This window comes from Stenella coeruleoalba (genome assembly GCF_951394435.1).
Source record: "Stenella coeruleoalba genome assembly, chromosome: 2".
NCBI lineage: Eukaryota > Metazoa > Chordata > Mammalia > Artiodactyla > Delphinidae > Stenella > Stenella coeruleoalba.
The window spans coordinates 73,865,153-73,885,471 of NC_137147.1; the positions used below are offsets into that span (position 1 = coordinate 73,865,153).

The window sequence follows — 20,319 nt, forward strand, 5'->3', positions numbered from 1 at the left end:
GTTACAGAGTTTTGGGTTCAGAAAGTTGTCTTTTTATTGCAGCTTATCTGTTTGTCTCTCATTCTCTCTGGACCTGAACAAATTTGTCTTTCTCTTGGTCTGTTCAGCCTTCCGTCTCCGCACGCCCACGATCCCATTTGGTCCGGCTCTCCTTTCTTTCCATACCTGTCTTCCACCACCTCTCTATAAGGGCTTCCTCGCCTTTCTGGGCTCTTATGCGTCTCTGAACCTCTTTATGTATCTACCTTTCTTCTCTCTCCCTGTCTCACTACTTCTGTATCAGTCCCTTCTCATCTCTCCCACAGTCCCCACACTAGGAACAAAGTCACGGTGTTTGCGCAGAACATGCCTCGCGTCGCCCCTTTCTGAACCGCGACATTCCACCGTGCCCCTCCGCGCATTCCAACTGCAAACAAAGAGTTCCCATCCCCCTCCCCCACTTTTTCATGTCCCAATTCTTGAGTGATGTAGTAGCAACTGTCCAAACTGCCCCTCGCCCTCCTTTCGCCACCAGTCGGCGGATCTCCAGCTCCAGGACACTTAGCACCAACACCCGCCACCCCCCCTTTCCGGCGCACCAGATTCCTGCGCCGACACCCCCGTTCGTCTCGCACACGGCGCTCCGCCCCTCCAGGAAAGTAGATCCGGCCAGGCAGACAAAAGTTTGGGAGAGAAGTTGGGTCGGTGCTGAGTGTGTGAGCGAGGGGGGCGGGGGCCTGGGAGAGTGGGGCTGCCGGGCGAGTCGACGCGTGAACAGATAGACCTGCGGACCGGACAGCCGCGGCCGTAGGCACTTCTAGCCCCGCTTAACCCCTGATGCGCGGGGGGACGCAACCCCTCTCGCTGGGGGATGCTGCGGGATTCTTGGCGCCGGGCATCCGGGGCGCCCGCTAAACCCCTGTGCCTATCCTGTGCCCCTGGGGAAGCGAAGTCCGGCCGCAGGGAAAGAGAAGCGGCCGCCGAGACGCTGCAGGGTGCCGGGCGGGGAGGGGGCTGGAGGCCCCAGGCCCGAGGGCATGGAGCGGTTAGGGGAGAAAGCCAGTCGCCTGCTGGAGAAGTTAAGACTCTCGGACTCCGGCAGCGCCAAGTTCGGCCGCAGAAAGGGTGAATCTAGCAGGTCTGGGTCTGATGGGACCCCCGGGCCGGGCAAGGGGCGCCTGAGTGGGTTGGGGGGACCTAGGAAATCAGGGCCCCGTGGAGCTACTGGGGGACCTGGGGATGAGCCGTTGGAGCCAGCCCGGGAGCAAGGCCCCCTGGACGCTGAGCGGAACCCTCGCGGCTCCTTTGAGGCGCCGCGCTACGAAGGCTCCTTTCCCGGGGGGCCGCCTCCCACCCGGGCCTTGCCTCTACCTCAGTCATTGCCCCCCGACTTTCGGCTGGAGACGGCCCCAGCCCTAAGCCCCCGCTCCAGTTTCGCCAGTAGCTCAGCCAGCGACGCGAGCAAGCCGTCCAGCCCCCGGGGCAGTCTGCTGCTGGATGGGGCGGGGGCTGGTGGAGCCGGAGGTAGCCGACCCTGCAGCAACCGTACCAGCGGCATCAGCATGGGCTACGACCAGCGCCACGGCAGCCCCCTGCCCGCCGGGCCATGCCTGTTTGGCCCACCTCTGGCCGGGGTTCCGGCGGGCTATTCCTCTGGAGGGGTGCCGTCCGCCTACCCCGAGCTCCACGCTGCCCTGGACCGACTGTGCGCTCATCGGCCCGCGGGGTTCGGCTGCCAGGAAAGCCGCCACTCATATCCCCCAGCCCTGGGCAGCCCGGGAGCTCTAGCCGGGGCCGGAGTGGGAGCGGCAGGGCCCTTGGAGAGACGAGGGGCGCAACCCGGACGACACTCGGTGACTGGCTATGGGGACTGCGCCGCGGGCGCCCGATACCAAGATGAACTAACAGCGTTGCTGCGCCTGACGGTGGGCACAGGTGGGCGAGAAGCCGGCGCCCGCGGAGAACCCTCGGGGATTGAGCCGTCAGGTCTCGAGGAGCCGCCAGGTGCGTTCGTTCCAGAGGCCGCCCGGGCCCGGATGCGGGAGCCGGAGTCCAGAGAGGACTACTTTGGTGAGTGAGAGAAGTGGTTAGGGACGGGAAGAGACCCGTCACCGCATTCGGTTCCCCACTGCCCCGACGGCGGGCGCTGGGAAGTCGGAGGCAGAGACGCGGGGGTAGGAAAGAGGCAAGAGGAATTTCCCCTTCCCACTGGGTTTCAAATGGACCACGGGCACCTTATTCCTGCTAAATTCAACCCCCCTGATGATCTCGTGAATCCCAGTTCCTCAGCTTTAGATCCTGGGTTTTTCGCGGTAGGAGGCCTTGTTGAGGGTAACCAAGTGGGGCTGGGAGAGCATCCCCCCATCTTGCTCCCCCCTCGGCGGCGTTGCCCCTGCAGGCTCCTGCGCGCCGCGCCCCCAGCCGGGCCCAGGCTCCGCCCGCAGGAATTTGGGGAATGCGCGGGTGGGGGGGCGGGGCGGGTGGGCCGCGTGCGTGCCGGCTCCTGCCCGGGCGCTCCAGGTGCCCGCGGGCGGGGCCGGCCGCGCGGCACTGGGCTGAGGTGGGGTGCAGGGGGTGGGGGAGCTGCTTCCTAACACGCGCGGAGCTGTGGCCGCGGTCGGGGAAAGGAGCCCGGGGGGGAGGAAGAAAGCCCTGGGACGGAAAGCAGAGACCCTACTGCCGTCTGGCCCCAGTCCTGCTGGCTCCGTGCGTGGGTGGGCATTTAAGCCGATACCCGGTGGTGTCAGCTTCTGTTTTCCCCATCCTCCGGAAGTCAGGGCAGAAGCCTTGACCACCGGGACAACATCACCCCTGGATGGATGGCGACCGTGTATAGCTGCCAGAAATAACCCGGGCTTCAGTTCTGGCCATAACCTGCTCAGAATTCAGGCACGAAGTAGCCCCTTATTTCCTGCTGCTAAAGAAACCTGGTCGCCGCCTCTCTCCCGGACGCAGTTACCTTCAGGAAGTGTTAACTGATTATATGTCTCGGCTATTGGGGGGGGGATATTGGTGTCTTGAACGATCTTTTAGTCAAGACCCACAGGCACCACTTCACTGTATAAAATAATGCCAATCTGATTGTGATAGGAAGTACAGAAAGAAGTGGAGGGCCTGCTCCTAGGTCTGTGAGCCTCTTCAGTGTTCCCAGCATCTTCTCACCTTTCTCACCATCCATGTTCCTGCCCCAGACCCCATGCTCTAGAACACTGTGGCTAGAAATGTAAATAGAGAGAGGAACCCAGCCAGGGAAGGAAGGTAAGGGAGGAGGTTCAGAGGTAGCAGGGCTGCAGGCTAGTTCAACTCCAACCTTCCCCCATTTCCCCCCCACCCCGCCCCCACCTGAGAGAGGAAAACCCAGAGCAGATGATGCTTTGGTCACGGGAGACTAAGTGACAGGATCCTTTTAGCAGTTTCCTTTCGAGGCTGGGGAGAAGTGGTTGATGGGTGGAGAGAAATCTCGGCTAAGCCATCAGAACCAGAAGGAAGAAAGGAGCTGGGAGAGAGTGCAGTAATACGGCAGGAAGAACCTAGGAGTGGATATGCTGGGTTAGAGGAGGTGAGGCAGACATGCCTGAGCAGTTGGCTCTTGTCTTCCCGTAATGTCCAAGGCTTCCCAAAGAAATGGCTCTGACAGAGCCCCCTGGCATGGCAATCTTGGGGCAGAGCTCCCCTCCCCTGGGGAAGCCTTGGACCCCGGTGAGGGGGAGGGCTGCTTCTCTCCCTAGGGGTCAGTTTGCCTCCTCTGACAGAACCCCCAGCCTGACTGTACCCTCCTACTCCTGCCCCTAGTAGGGGCCCTCTTCCTTGGCTACAGCCTTGCCCAGCTGCCAGAGGGTGGGAGCAGGACAGGCCTGGGCCCATCAGTCGCTGCAGCTGCTGCACGGGCTCCCAAGCCCCTGGGCAAAGACTGGATGGGCCCCAACAGGCAAGGAGTGTGGCAGTGTGCCGAGGGGGAGAGGTGGGGCGGGGTGAGGCGGGCCCGTTGGGATCTGTTCCCCAAAGACAGGCCCTAGCCCTCACTCATGGGCCTGGAATTGGGGAGTGGAAGGAGGGAAGAACACACCCAGGAAAGGGGGGTGCCAGAGCCAGGTGTTATGTATTTTAGAGGAGATGTCAGGGAAGAGCAGTTTGGCTCTGTTCCTCCTATGATAGAAGATGACAGGGAGACATGAGGGGTTCTGCCTCCCTTCCCCCCTTCCTCTGCAACCCTCAATCCTTGGAACACACCCTGCATTCTCAGCAGCCACCTCCCCAGAGGAGTCACACTCACATGGTCCCCTCTGCACAGGGCCCTCTGCTGAGCCAGATCCTTCTTTCCATCTTTGGAAGCCTAGAGGTACAGAGCAGAAGTCATTCTGGGGCTTCCCTGGTGGCACAGTGGTTGAGAGTCCGCCTGCCGATGCAGGGGACACGGGTTCGTGCCCTGGTCTGGGAAGATCCCACATGCTGCGGAGCGGCTGGGCCCGTGAGCCATGGCCGCTGGGCCTGCGCGTCAGGAGCCTGTGCTCCGCAGCGGGAGGGGCAAAAAAAAGAAGTCATTCCATAGCCAAATGGCAGTTCATTTGACAGATGGAGAAGCTGAGGTCCTGGAGAGGCTTTCTGCACCTGGCGTGCTTTCACTAGGAAGCTTTTTCCAGTCTGCTGCTGGGCCCTTATGGACTCACATCTCTGACTGTCCCACACAGTGCCACGGGGATCATATCTTGCCTGATTAGTCTTTTCTCCCCAACAGAAACCGAGCATCTGAAGTCCAGGGACCCTATCTTTGAGTTTCTCCAATTTTCCACAGTATTGGGCACAATGTTGTTGCGAGGCACTAAATAGATGTTCAGAAAATGTCTGTTGATTAATCAGTAAACAAGAATAAGTCTGCCCAGCCAAAACCTTGCTGCATCCCATTAACTCTCTCTTCCCAAAAGGGAGCCCGTCAAAAGGAGGCTGTGACTGGTGGTCCTTTGCCATCAGGAAAGATGAGGAATCCCTGGTTTTGAGCTGGGGGAGTGCGCCATGATGCTGACAACTTCTTCTCTCCTCTCAGGCACCTGTATCAAGTGCAACAAAGGCATCTATGGGCAGAGCAACGCCTGCCAGGCCCTGGACAGCCTCTACCATACCCAGTGCTTTGTCTGCTGCTCCTGTGGTGAGTGCAGCCCCCAGACCTTCTGGACCAGGGCCTGAGGCCTCAAGCACTCCCCGCACATACACACTCACAAGTGCCTAGGGAAAGCAGGGCTTGTGCCTCTCCATTTGCTGGTCTGGCCCCCACCTTCTCTCTTGCTTCCCTTCTCTGTGCTCTACCTGGCTCTCTCCCGCCCGCCCCCATGTTGGCGCCCCTTGCTGAGGTCAGCCCTCCCTCTGCTGAGCCTCTTTCCTCCGCTCTATTCCTCCCTCTTTCTTCTGCCTTCCTGCTTGCCCAGCCTGGACTCCCTCCCAGCCCTCCGGCCTCTCCTTGGAGGGGCTTGGTCTTGGGCAGCCGACTTGAGTTGCCTGGGGCGACAGTGAAAGACTGGAATGTGGGAAGGGTGGGGTGGGCTGAGGGAGCGGGGAGCTGTGGGGGAGTGGAGAGGGGGGTTTTCTCTCGGCTGGTCAGAGTTCAGCCACCTCGCTGGAGTGCAGGCCACCGGGCCATGCCAAGCTGATGACATCACGCTCCAGGAATGCCCGCTGCTGTTAGCTCAGGAGGCCCGCCAGGAGCAGGGGGTGCTCCCAGCGGCCTCAACTCCCCAGCCTTTCCCTCACCTCCCTCATTACCCGGCCCCCCTGCTTACCCACTCTGATTCCTTTGCTGGACCTTTAATTTCCTATCTCTGCCTGTCTGGCTCCAGCCACTCCCATCCCCTGCCTGGCTCCCTTTAGGTTCATCTATCTATTTGTCCTTCTGTTTATAGAGCCTCTTCTGGGAATGTCTCTTTCCCTCTCTCTACTCCCTTGTGTCTCATAAGTTTCTAAGTCAACTTTTCTAAACCACTGGACAGAGCTGGCAGTGGAGATTTTGATGAGAAGATGGCAGAGGTGGGAAACTTGCCCATTCTCTACCCTTGTCTCATTCCTCCTCATACCTGATAATTTAGACACCCTGGAGCAGTTCCTGGGTGTTGGTTTCATGGGGAGCGGTCCTGCCTTGTCTGCTTGCAGAAGATCCTGGGCTGCTTCTGACCCCGGAGACTCTGGGTCCCTCTAAGCTTGGGGAAGCAGCCTAGTGCAGCAGGAAAGGGGACCAACTTTGCTCTCAAACAAAGCACTTTGTCCCCAACAGTAGTCCCAGTATGTCCTGACCTCCATGGAGCCTATCCCTGGGAGACAGACAGGGCTAGGAGAATAGGAGAGCTGTGCAAAAGCTCCTGGGTTGAAAGGTCCCAGAGAGCAAAGTCCACGACAGTGTGATTGTCTCTGAGCGCATTGTAGGCCCCGTGTTCAGAGCCCCTTGACCTTGTCCCCCAGCCTGTGGTTGGCTTTGCTTTCCCAGGTGGCTCCCCGAGCAAGCACAGGCACTGGAGAAGGCGGCACCCCTTTAAAGCAGGGCCACAGAAAACTGTTGAGGGGGGCAGGAGCTGGAGAAGCAGCAAGCGAAGGAGTGGGGATTGGCAGGAGTGAGACCAAACAAATTGGAATTGCATCAGATGGGGTATTTGTGTGGGGAGACGGGACAGACAGCAGTTAGGAGGACAAGCTCTGAAATCCAGATTTAAACGCATCATGAAACACCGGAGAGCAGTTACCCCGTGGCGGGGACGCCCTGTGCCTGGACCCTGGGAGAGGCTCCAGCCCCTTGTCTACTGCTTCTAGGGCGAACTTTGCGCTGCAAGGCTTTCTACAGCGTCAACGGCTCTGTGTACTGTGAGGAAGATTATCTGGTGAGTGAGGGGTCCCCTGGGCCTGGAATTGGCTCCCACCCCTTTCTCTGTGGCCCATCAGGTCATTCTCGGCCCGTAACATCCTCCCTTGGTCTTCTCCTCCTAGTTTTCAGGGTTTCAGGAGGCAGCTGAGAAATGCTGTGTCTGTGGTCACTTGATTTTGGAGAAGGTAAGCACAGTGTCTTCAGCTGAGACTGTGAAGCTGAGGGGCCGAGGGGTGGAATCAGGAACTAAATGGATACTGAGAAAAGGTGGGGGGAGGAAACCTATCAGCAACTACTTGGCGTCCCATTCTTCCCCAGAACCGCTGTTTACAGTGGCTTCTCTTTGCCTATGGCATCAAGTCTGGACTCCTCCGCCTGCCACCCCAGGCTCCCGTGATCTCTAACTCCCTAACTCTGCAGGCACAACCCGGCCCTCCACCTGAGCCAGGAGTGTGGGGTCCTGAGGCTTAATCCCCTTTCTGCTACTGGCTGGGATCAGTTGAAGCTCAGCTTTCTTTTCTGTAAGGAGGAGTTGGGTTGAATCAGTGGTTCACAGCCCTGGCAGCCTAGCAGATCACCTGGGAAGAAGTAAAGAAAATACCAATGCTGGGTCATCACCAGAGACTGTGGTGAATACTTCTGGGTGGGACCCAGGCATTGATGGGCTTAAAAACCTCCCGGGGTGACCCTGATATGCAGCCAAGTCTGAGAAACACTGGCCTGGATGCTCCCTAAGACCTTTATCAGGGTTTCTGCCTCCATTTTAAGACTCCTTGGTCATCCCAGATTACACAGCATTGTTCTAGGACGAGAGCAGGGGCTCAGATGAGGTTAGTGGGAGCAGCAGGGAACGTCATCGGTAGCTGGAAAGCAGAGACTGATTCTCCTCCCGCCCCACGAGCCAGATCCTCCAGGCAATGGGAAAGTCCTATCACCCAGGCTGCTTCCGATGCATCGTTTGCAACAAGTGCCTGGACGGCATCCCCTTCACTGTGGACTTCTCCAACCAGGTGTACTGTGTCACCGACTACCACAAGTGAGTCCTCCGCCCGGGGTGTGGTGTGGACCTGGGCTCAGGGATTCCCCCGCCTCAGCTCCCCTCTGTCCTCTCTCTTTCAGGAATTACGCTCCTAAGTGTGCGGCCTGTGGCCAACCCATCCTCCCCTCAGAGGTCAGTATGTCTGTGTTCTCCTGCAGGGCAGCCAGTGCTGCTGCCTCTGGGGAGGGACTGGGGACATGCCTCCTGGCCTCCCCTGGGAGGCAGTGGTGCTGAGGAATGTACTCCGCGAAGATTCCCGTGTGACTCTGCTCTCTGGGTCATCACCCTGACCCCAACATCCGGGCCTGGACTTGTCTGACAGCCTTGCTGGACCCAGGCTCCATCTCTTTTCTCCCAGTCCAGAGAAGGAGACTTTCTCTGAAGTCAAGGTCACCAGCCCCCAGATGTAGGGGCTGGAAAAAGGTGGGAAGAATCCTCAGGGCTGGTAGGAAGGGGTCAGAAATGATTTACGCTGTGTGTGCCAAGGGAGATAAGCCAAAAGCCCACGAGGAAGCAGGCCCTGTTGGGTCTCCTCGTCCCCGGCTTAGCTTACTTTATTGATGCAGCCTGCCTCTTTCCTTTCCCTCCGTAAGGCCTGAGCCCCTGGACAGAGGGGAGGCTCCACGAGGGGACACGCCTTCCTGGAGGCCAACGAAGGAGAGGGGGGACGTTCCCGCAGGGTCTGCAGAGGCCACCTCAAAGCTGCAGACTGTGGCAGAGAGGCTCTGGAGGCCTCTGTATGAACCTCCCGTTGGAAGGGGGGCTGGTGGGGGAGGGGAGAGTTGGGGTTATCGTGCTGCTCTCATGCCCATGGGGGTGTGCATTATTTCAGGGCTGTGAGGACATTGTGAGGGTGATATCCATGGACCGAGATTATCACTTTGAGTGCTACCACTGTGAGGTGAGTGTTGGGCGCCTGGGCTCCCAGAGGAGAGCTAGAAGGGGGCTGGGGGAGTGAAGTCCTAGAACTGCCACAGTCTGTAGGAGAGGTCTAGGATACGGGAAACCAGGAAGGTGCTCTGACCCATCTCCAGTCTCTTTCGCGTCCTTCAGCCACTCTCTCTGGGTGTGGTCGTTTAGTCCTTTCTAAATCTGGCTTCCCCAGAGTCAAGACTCCCAAAACTAGGGACTCCTGGTAACAGCTGGAAATGGGAGCCTGTCTCATTATTTCTGCTGTAGCAGCGACACCTGGCGTCCAGCTGAGGTATTTTCTCAGGTTTCTCTTCTGGGAGTTCATCCCCCTCCAACCCCGCCCCCTTTTTCCCAGTCACTGGGAGTCTAGTGCCCAGCAGGGCCGACTTCCACGATGTCCCTGGTTCCTGGGCTGAGGTAAACTAGGTGTCCTTCTTCCCTAGGACTGCCGGATGCAGCTGAGTGACGAGGAAGGCTGCTGCTGCTTCCCTCTGGATGGGCACTTGCTCTGCCACGGCTGTCACATGCAGCGGCTCAATGCCCGACAGCCCCCTGCCAATTATTGGGTCGGCCAAAAAGTTCCTTCGGTTTTTAAGTAAAAATAAGAGACACATTTTTCATTTTCACCAAGAACTTTATTGGACAGTGTAATCACTGTTTCGTTCCACTACCTTCTACCATTTTTCAGGCAACTTCATAATTCCATCTTCCCAAAACTTTTCATCTTTTTGAGCAAAGAACTGTTCCAGGTGCCTTTTACAGTCTTCCAGGGAATTGAAATTTTTTCCATTAAGAGAATTTTGTAAAGACCGAAATGAATGGAAATCTGAAGGTGCATTGTCTGGTGAATACAGCGGATGAATCAGAACTTCCCAGCCAAGCTGTAACAGTTTTTGCCAGGTCATCAAAGAAACACGCGGTCTTGCGTTATCCTGATGGACAATTATGCATTTTCTGTTGACTAATTCCGGATGCTTTTCATCGAGTGCTGCTTTCAGTTGATCTAATTGGGAGCAGTGCTGGTTGGAACTTATCATTTGGTTTTCTGGAAGGAGCTCGCAGTAAAGGACTCCCTTCCAATCCCACCATATACACAACATCACCTTCTTTGGATGAAGATCGGTCTTTGGTGTGGTTGGTGGTGTTCATTTTGCTTGCCCCACGATCTCTTCCATTCCACGTTATTATTGTACAGTATCCACTTTTCATCACCCGTCACAATTTGTTTCAAAAACGGAACGTTTTCGTTACATTTCAGTGGAGAATCGCATGCAGAACTATGTTCAAGAACATTTTTTTTTTTTCGCTTAACTTAGGTGGAACCCGAACATCAAAGCGATGAACATAACCAAGCTGGTACAAATGATTTTCAGCGCTTGATCTGGATATTTTGAGGATGTCAGCTGTCTCCCTCGTTGATTGTTCTCAGTTAATGTTTTGATTTGATTGCTATCAACCAACTGGTCTACCCAACCGCGGAGCTTCATCCAACGAGATATCTCCAGCATGAAACTTCGCAAACCACTTTTGACACGTTCGATCAGTCACAGCACCTTCTCCATACACTGCAAAAATCTTTTTTTGCGTTTCAGTTGTGTTTTTACCTTCCTTGAAATAATAAAGCATAATATGCCGAAAATGTTCCTTTTTTCTTCCATCTTCAATATTAAAATGGCCACACAAAAATACACCAATTTTTATAAGTTTTTTAAAAATGCACACTGATGTGATAGCTGTCACGATACAATCTAACAAAATTGTTTCAAATGAAGTTAAAGACAACTAAGCGCTACTAGAGCCATCTCATGGAAAACATCAAATGAACTTTTTGGCCAACCCAGTATATCTGAGATGCAGTCACTGCCGCTGCCGTCACCACCATTGACAAATTCCTCTGGCCAGTGGGCCCCTCTGAGGCCAGCCAAGAAAAGGAAGGCACTCTGTAGCCCTGGCAGAAGAGTCCTCTAGGGAGGGCCCCAAGGGCCAGAGACCCAAAGATCAAGACATTCCAAATGGATTGTGGAGGAGGAGCCCTCCAGTTGCCATGATGTGGGTGACTGGCCTTTCCAGGTGTGCAGCCTGTGCTGTAGCACATTACAGGCACACACAGGCAGGTTCCAGTATTTTCTAAAGGTCTGATTCTAGTCTGTATCTCTAGTATACATTTGTGTGCACACACGGGCACACACACACAATTTCTCTCTCTCTCTCTCTGTCTCTCTCTCTGTCTCTCTGTCTCTCTGTCTCTCTCTCTCTGTCTCTCTCTCTCTCTCTCTCTCTCTCTCTCTCTCTCTCTCTCTCGTCAGGGGACTCTTACACTTGGTTCATTAGTAGTAGTTCAGCTCTCCAGACCTGCTGCCTCTCAGAGGAAACCAGAGTTATTTCCACCACAGCTCCCAAACTCTTGAGGTTCCAGGAGCTAGAGAGGCAAAACACTTTCACTTGGTTCTGATCAGTTTGGCTAGATCTCTTAAAACCAATCCACTAAAAACTTGTTTACTTAAAGTTCACTTGATGACCAGTTTGCCAAAAGCTGAGTTCCCTTTTGGGTATTTTTATAGCCATGTAGTTGTTCTGTTCGTTTTTGTCACGCTTGGGTATTTCAAGGATTTATATCTTTTCATCTAAGAGTACCCCTGAGTTATCAGCAGCATAAATTTATCAAATTTGCAGCACTTTGTAAATGACGAGATTGCTTCCTACCTTTATGGATATCTTTTTCTGTTACCTACTTTTCAAACTTTTTTAAAGTTTCCAGCAATAAATAGAATTGGTACAGACATTTTGTGTATCATTTTTTGTGTTTCTTAATCCAATATTCTTTTCCAAATTAGATGCTTTGAAAACTGTAACAGAGCTCAATATGATTTTGATGCCTTGGTCTGTCTACTACATTCCTGCTGTTGAAAGGCCAATATAGTCTCAACAAATAAACAGGCATGTGGCATATTCAGTTGACTAACAAAGGTGTACAGACAATAGCAATGAAAAGTGAAAGGGTGAATCTGCTAAACTTTTTGAAATGCTGCAGATTTGATAAATACTTATTTGAAACTGTCTCTAGGTGAATTGGTTTTAGGCAAATTAATCTGATAACCTTTGATCCTTAGTCTTTATTCTCCACCACTTAGAGTTTCATATTGGAAATGACTCTTGAAAACAGAAATTCCACATTTAGGGATGATTCTAAGATGACTTTGCCAGCCAACCTGGGAACTGCATAAAAGAGGCCTCTGAGTGAAAGTAAGAGATCAGATTCACACCATGGAGTGCCAGAGTGGGGGAAATGCACTTTTTTTTTTTTTGGCAGGGTAATGTTCTGAAACAAAATTACGCGTTCTACAGCTGGGATTGCTTCTTCTGAACTATTGTTATTAAATAAGTGAATACAAAGGCTCTGTGACTGGGAAAATTTCTCACCAGGCTGCTCCAGGTCTGGGAAATGCAGACAAGCACGTGTAGCCTTACATCCATCCCTTCGGTTGTTTTACTCTTGGGGGTCTTGTCCACTCTGTCACTCTGACCCTTTGTTTCTTACAGTGGTTTTGGCCTCCCTCTACCACTGACTGGCTGATTCCTTCCTAGGTCTGTGCTCGTCTGTCCTCACCCTGAGGGGTCCCCAAGACTCTGTCCTTGCCACTAGGGCTACTTTCTCCCTCCTTCCTGAGGAAAGACAAGTGCTAATATCTGATGAAGACGGGCCCAGGGAAGGCAGGCCATGGCATAGGAGCAGCCCCAGCTGTCGCAAGGCATCACTGGCAAGTTCCAAGTGTACCCCACATCTCAAGAGTTTCCCTTCTTCCTCTTCATGGGGAGATTGTTCATCCTTAGCAGTTGTATTTACTATTTCCTGTTGGTATTGAAAGATTCATGGGATGCTGCCAAGGATACAGCAACAGGTGGACCTTGTTTGGCCAATTTGCCACCTGATTTTCATCAACAGCCAATAGGCCGGAGACAGCGAAAGGGGAAATGGAAGAATTATGGATCCGTTTTGTGTCTCTTTAGATGAGAGTCACGGACAGGGGTCAGGCTTTCACAGCAGACTTGAGCTATTTGCTCTGGCCAGCCCTGTTTGCTACAGGCCAGAATGCGGCTTGTGAATAAGCTGGCTGGTGCAGGTTCTCTGCCTTACCTCTTAGAGACTTGACTGCTTCCCCTTCCGCCTGGAGCTCTCAGGGCCACAGAAATGGTAAGACTCCGTTTATAATCAGGCTGGAGACCATCCTCAGTCAAGGAGGACATACGAGAAAGCTGTTTCAGGGCACAGAAAGCCATTTGGATGAGGTCCCTGAGACTGTACCTAGATGGAAGGGAATAAGAAGGGGGGAATAAAACGAGACTAACAGGACTGCGAGAAAAGGATTGGGAAGAAGCAGTGAGTTGAAGCATTTTTATTTCTTTTTTTTTCTTTTCTTAGAAGGACCCATACCCCAGAGCTGGCCTAGGGGCATTCAGAATCCTAAAGGCAAGACTCCACAAGAAGGACAAGGGTCCAACCAATCTCAATCCTCTCCGTCCTCTCCTCCCTTGCAGCAAGGAAGACCTAAGGCTGGGCCTTTGCTGTGTCAATTGCTTGCGGAGGGCCCTGTTGTCCACGCTTGGCTCTCGTTGGGAAGGAGGTCCTAAGGTTTGACCTTGGAAATCTGAGCAGACGGTTCCTGGGACATATAGATTAGACGGGTCTAACTGTGATGGTCGGGAAGTCATCAGAGGCAAATTCTGTCCACTGTGGTTATTATTTCAGCTACTCTCCTCTTAGAAAGGATAGTGTTGACCCATGTGAAGGGAGCAGGGGGAGATGGGTTAGGAGGAAACCTACTAAAAGGTACTGGTTAGGCTTGTATCCTAGAGAGAGCCAAGCGAGGTGTGCGTTTAGAGATATCGCTGTCACCTCATTTTACTGAATGAAGAAATAGAAACTCTGAGTGATGATGGGACTTACCCAAGGTCACACAGCTGGAAAATGACTTTCCAACTTCTGAAGACTAATAAAGAGCTTATTTCCCCTCTTCCCTCCCCACTACCCCCACCCAGGGACTCCCAGGGCATAAGTAAACTGTAAATGAGACAAGTGCTTCACTATGACAGATAATTAGGGCAAGTTTTAGCAGGAAAGCCAGGGAACACGAGAGATAATAATGAAAACTTTTGGTTCTTATTAGTGCTTTTTTGTTAATTAGGATTAGCAATCACCAAAGTACCTTTAAGAGCACATTAGGGGAAACAAAGGAAATATACTGCAGGGGAGTCCCTGTCCTTGAGGAGGTCACAGTCCAGCCAGGGAGATAAATACACACGTAAAATGCGGTGAGAAGATTACAAGCAACATGTCAACAAATGCAGAGAAATTGAGTGTTACAACGAGACCTAATGCGCAGGGTACAGGTGACAGTGATGAGACGGTCTGGCTTAGAGTGTAGATCAGAAGGCGGCAGCCCACTGGCTAAATCCTGTCCCCAAATGCATTGAGTTTGGCCCACTGGGAGTTATTTTTTATAGTATGAACTTGAACCCTAGTTGAAGAAGGAAAAAATGCCAGCTAATAAATGGAGAAAGAATGACAGAATGGGAAAAATGGCATTTTGTGAACTTTAATAAAACTATTGATCCTAGCAAAGATTATTAATTGGTGTTAAACACCATAGGTGAAATGATTGGTAGACAACTGCACATTGATACAGCGCCAAGTAACACTGTCAGTTTACAAACTTGAGGACAAAAATGTAACTGTATATTGGAGGGATCAGACTGTCATCACTCATTTCCTGGAAACAGTCTTGGTATCACTTACCAGTAGGCCAGTTCTGGTATGAGACAAATGCATAACCCAACCTAGCATATATTCTAGCTGCTCCCTACCCCAAAAGAAGTATTAGATATAACTTACAGTTTACAGGAAATATTGGGGATAGAGAAACGAACTAATGGACACTAGGAGGAAGCAACTGGACAAATCTAGGAGGTGAAGCATTCTGCAGGGCAACTGGCCAGCTCTCTTCAGCAAGTCAGTATGTTTTTTTTTTTAAGCCAAAACTGCTATGAAAGAGACTTAAGGTATGCAATAATAATACAATGCATGGTCCTGGATTCCCTGTTAGTTTAAACAAATTGCTACAAAAGATGTTTGTGGTCAACTGGAAATGTTTTAATATGGACAGGGGATTAGATGGGGTGAAAATTTACTGAAATGGAAAGGTCAAAATCATTAATAAAATACCAGTTCCAAAACCATAATCATTTTGCTTTTAAAATGTCTATATATTTATGAATAAAAAAGATCTGAAAGGATATGCACTAAGATGTTAACAGTTGTGCTCTCTGAGTGGTGGGAATATGTTCTGTTGTTGTTGGCCTACATTTTCCGTTTTTATACGATGCACGTGTACTTCCTCTGTAATAATAATAAGCTATTATGAATAAAATAACTGGTTGCCAACATTTACATTTCAGGAGATTTCATATAAAAATCTGGATATTATACACAAAGAGCTGGGTTTCTAAGGTTTTTTGAATAATCAGAAGCTCTGTCACCCCGGGCTTCCATTGCCACATGGCAGCAACTGGTCGGAACTGAGTGATGGCTGCTCCTTTGCTTGATGTATTCTCTCCTTAGTTTGTCACAGTCCCCACCACTCTTTGGTCTGTGCCCTTCATACATTAATTACCTGCCTGGCTCCCACAGACTTTTTTTTTTTAATATAAATTTATTTATTTATTTATTTTTGGCTGCGTTGGGTCTTCGTTGCTGTGCGCGGGCTTTCTTTAGTTGCGGCGAGCCGGGGCTACTCTTTGTTGCAGTGTGGGGGCTTCTGATTGCTGTGGCTTCTCTTGTTGCGGAGCACGGGCTCTAGGCACACAGGCTTCAGTAGTTGTAGCACGTGGGCTCAGTAGTTGTGGCTCGCGGGCTCTAGAGCACAGGCTCAGTAGTTGTGGTGCACGGGCTTAGTTGCTCTGCAGCATGTGGGATCTTCCTGGACCAGGGCTTGAACCCGTGTCCCCTGCATTGACAGGCGGATTCTCAACCACTGCGCCATCAGGGAAGCCCTCCCATAGACTTGTGAGTCAGTAACCCTTGATTTGGATGATCAAAGGCTCCCCATCCATAGAGTCTCCCATTATTAATCATTTGAAAATACTGATAAATTAGTTTTGAAATGCTGCCCAAGAAAAGCATGCATTCCAGAAATATCTGTGCCTGTGTTTTTATACAGCAACCCAGTCATGGGAAACCCAGATGTAACACATAATCTACTTAGCTACCATGGTTGAATACTATAAATTAGTTTGGCAAAATTTCTCTTTGGTAAATGGAATATAGAAAGTATACTAAATTGCTAACTTCCTCAAGGATTTGCTTTTTTTTTTTTTTTTGGCATAACACCTTAATCATAGGAGATGTTTCAATATTTACAGTGTATGTTCTTCCCAAGCATGAAACTCCAAATGCCCTTTGGTAGGTCTATTTCTCCCACTGGCTCTGACACAATTTTTAAAGGAGAAAATCTCTTCCATATGCAGCTCAGTATGAGACAGTGTCATCATCAGTTTAAAGCCCAGGGAAATACTTTATCAGCCTGGTACGTGTTTACGCATTACAGCACCACACTCAGTCGGTTATAACAAGAACTGAACACGTTGTGCTTCATGTCTAGCTTTTCAAAATGATATGAGTCTTCTTCTGAGTCAATTTCCTTTAACTGTTTCATATTCCTTTGGTAAAAATGGTTTCAATCTGTCCCATTTTTTGAGCCAAACTTCTCAGCTTTTCTTTGAGATCCAAAATTTCCTATCAGGCCTTCTTTATATCCTAGCTCACAACAGAATCTCAGTAAAACCAGGCTCATTCCAGTTTGTATAACAAGTTTCCATGAACAGTCAGGCCACCCTTGAAGCCACAGCGCTGGGTTTGAAAGCCCCTTGGAAGGGTTAAGCGTTTGCAAAAGTGGCACATTATGAACATTTGTTCTAAAATTTTCATTTGATGTCATAGGTTGATTACATATTTTCTTTATCCACCTGGTTTCTCCTTAAATCATGTACTTACAATGGGCATGAAATTTTCTAGCTTAATCAATAGTTGTGGCTCTGAATAACTTCATTTTCCAGTGAACACCCTTGAAAATAATTCTGAAATCTCTTGACTGCCTGTAAAATTTTTATTCCTGAAACTAGCTCTGAGTCCATAATACCATAATATATTCCTGCTACTTGTCTTCAGATACTTTCAAAGTGGTATGGCTTTGTTTGTTTGTTTGTTAATTTTTATTTATTTTTTATTTTGGCCACGCTGCATGGCATGTGGGACGGTTCCCCAACCAGGGATCGAACCCAGGCCTCCACAGTGAAACCACTGAATCCTAACCATTAGGCCACCAGGGAATTCCCCAAAGTGGTATGGCTTTAAAAAATTTTTTTTTCTAAACAACTGCTTAGTTAAGCATGGTTCCATAATTCAATGGCTATTTTAATGTCCTAGCTTTGAAACGGGTTAGGTAAGCCCAAATTTTCAGTGGGAGAAAATACTCTACTCAAAACTTTCCATTAAAAAAAAAAAAAAAAAAACTTTCCATTAGTTTGATAAGTAGAATCCTAAATGCTCAACCAAAATCTCTATCTTTGGAGCAGCGTTTTGTTTCCTGGCTAGGGTATGGGAGGCAGAGTCCCTGCAATATTCTCAGCAAATCTCCATTCTTCTCTGCAATTCTAAACAATGCAGCAAAGGAATGGCCCAAGTCTGAAAGGCTAAGTAGACTTTTTCTCAGACTCCCATTTACATTTATTATCGTTAAAACATATGTGAATATGTTTTTGAATATTGTTTTGAATCCTCAATCAAGAGCAATGTCTTCAAGAAGGTAGAGCTAGATTGTGAACACGAGTTATGCCTAATTTATCTTTCTCCACCTCCCCCCTAACACCCCCTCCTCCACCAGAGTCTAGCTCAGGAATACTTGAGCATGTTCATGGCTTTATCATTAAAGAACATTTAAGAAGTGGGCGATTGTATTTTGCATATGGTATAGCAGAAGGTGAGATGAACAACAGTGATGAAGAGACAGGCCTATAAAGGCCAAGCATCCCACGGAAGAAACAAAACTATATAAGGTATTAGCACTGTGGGGTGGTCAAAAATTCATCCTTTCAACAAATAAGCGCCTCTGTATGCCAAGCACCGAGATAGGTACCTTGGGGTCATGGAGGAAGCACCTCCTTAAATACAAAACCAAACAAATTAAGGTTTTAAAGAGGATTCTGCAGCACTTCTCAACAATAAAAACATGAACTGAAAAAAAATGAATTATTAAGAGTAGCAACAACATGGATAAAACTCAAAATTAACTATGCTGAGTAAAAGAAGCCAGACAAAAAAAAAAGTACATCTTTATTTGATTCCATTTATATAAAATTCTAGAAAGTGCAAACTAATCTACAGTGACAGATAGCAGATCAGTGGTTGCGAGGGGCCCGAGAGAGGAATTACAAAGGGGCACAAGTAATCACTTAGGGAATGACGCCTATGTTCACTATGTTGATTGCGGTGATGGTTTCACAGATGTATAGTTATGTCAAAACTTAATGAGCAGTACACTTTAAATATTGTATGCCAAAATACCTCAATAAAGCTGTTTTTAAAAAAATCCAGAGCAAAGAGATAGAGAGGGAGGGAGGGATGGGAAGAGAGAAAGAGAATGAATTCTAGGGCCTCTCTCACAATTCTTTATTGCTCAAGGACACCAGATGGTGTCAATTGTAAGATCCTTTTTCGGTATTCCACTGCAGTCTTAGCTGCCAGGATGGTCTATAGGCTCAACTTTCTCGTCTTAAGTAGAACTGGCCTGTGAAGTCTTTTACTTCACCTGGTCTGGTCTCCTCTTGGACCCAGGATGCAGCTTGGACTCCTTGTCTCTGCCTCCACTTGCTGGGATGTTTCCTCCATTCGAAATGATCCAAATTTCCTCTCCTTTCAGGCCCAGCTAAGAGAAGATTTATTTCAGTCTTCCCTATCCATTCCTGCAGAAAGAGTTCTGTACCTTCTTCAATTTTCTCTGGTATTTATATTCTTTTTTTTTTTTCTGGTATTTATATTCTAAACTGCTCTTTTGACACCTTTTTGCTGCCATGTACTGTTTGCTTTTCATATGTATGTTTTATCTTCTGAACTAGATTATGAACTTCTTCAGGGCAGGGACTGAGTCCTATTTATCTCTGTGTCTCTCCCAAGGCACTTGATAAGTGCTTAATAAGTGTCAGTTGTAAAACACCTCACTTTGACAGTCTTTCCAAAGCATTATCTCAGCCATTATCTCATCTGATCATTACATCAACACTGTGACATTGGAGGAGCTAGAAATATGTTAGTTCTTCCTTTTGACAGATAAGGAACCGGAAACCCAAGGTCACACAGTTTGTTAGAGACACAGATGGAACAGATAATTGCATGTGAAGGTTTGATCCAATTCAAGTCTTCCCAAGGCCCTCTGCCCTCCTACCTGAAGACAGGCCTCTGTACCCTTCACCTCCTCATTCCCCCAGTACTTTAGAGCTGCTTAGCCAAAGCTTTGTAGTACCATTTTAGAAAACTTGGCAACTATGAGACATGAAATTTCTGTAGATTTCTGATCAGCTCTGAGTCACCAAAGCACGCTTGCTATTTTGTTCCAAGTGCTGTTTCTTAGGGACATTATGCCTGATATTTAATGACGCTGCACTACAGAACTGAGGAAGCATAAATGATCTTTAAAAGCCTTAGAAAATGACAGCACTTTAACATTAAGCATGAAAGGTGACAGTTGACAAGATGACCAGGGGTAAAAAATTTCTGCACTGGATCACCCTATTTCCCTATGTATTGCTCACAGAATTCTCTAGTTGGTACCAAAAGAAAAGGTTAAACTCTCTGCCACCCAGCACATCTAGCCCTGAGATTCTTTTCCCTCTACCCCAGACTATCTGCTTCTCTGATGCAAGAGATTTCATAACCTTGGTGCAATTTACTTAGCATCAAATATTTTTAAAATAATTCACCTAATTCCAGTCGACTTTGAAAAAAGGGTGGGTGGGGGTTAAGACAGAGAGAGGTGGGTAGACCCCCCCTGAGAGGAGCAATGACCTTTGGTCAAAGTCCATAGCCAGCCTGAGGTCAAGGCCAGAGAGGAAGTCAGGGGAATTGTCCTCCCACCTCCTGTTGGGATCCCCCATTGGCTGATACTAGTCAGAGAATATGGGAACCCTGAAGTCCTGAGGTAGTCCTTACCTTCTACATAGGTTGAAGAGAAGGTGGATCTGGGGGGCAAATGTAAGACATCCAGCTCACTGGTCTACGGGTGGGCAGGTGACCCAACCTGGCAATAAGACATATGGGAAAGTCTGCTGGGTGCTCCTGGGAAAGATTTTCTTCCTTGACTGTTACAGGAAGAAGGCTCTTCCCCTTCCATCTTGCTTGGGATGCTGTTGAGAGGATGTACTCCTTGAACTTCTGAAGCCACCTTTTGACCATGAGGGGATTGCGAAGAGAACTGTAAACAACCTTGATACCAGGGAGCTA

At 49.6% G+C, this 20,319-nt stretch overlaps 1 protein-coding gene across 2 annotated transcripts; it reads left to right on the forward strand.

Annotated features, from left to right (window-relative positions):
• Positions 1-670: 670 nt before the first annotated feature.
• AJUBA (ajuba LIM protein) lies at positions 671-12,819 on the forward strand. 2 transcript variants are annotated; one of them, XR_013826963.1, is made up of 9 exons: positions 671-2,049; positions 5,021-5,122; positions 6,769-6,836; positions 6,943-7,005; positions 7,726-7,856; positions 7,940-7,991; positions 8,692-8,760; positions 8,965-9,063; positions 9,215-9,323. XR_013826963.1 is itself a non-coding variant. In XM_079912224.1 (8 exons), exons 1-8 carry the CDS (start codon positions 1,017-1,019, stop codon positions 9,368-9,370), a joined length of 1,674 nt encoding a protein of 557 aa, XP_079768350.1. In that variant the 5' UTR covers positions 671-1,016; the 3' UTR covers positions 9,371-12,819. The 2 variants fall into 2 exon arrangements, 1 of the variants encoding a protein (XP_079768350.1); XM_079912224.1 differs by lacking the exon at positions 8,965-9,063 and having other exon boundaries at positions 9,215-12,819.
• The last annotated feature ends 7,500 nt before the right edge of the window (positions 12,820-20,319 follow it).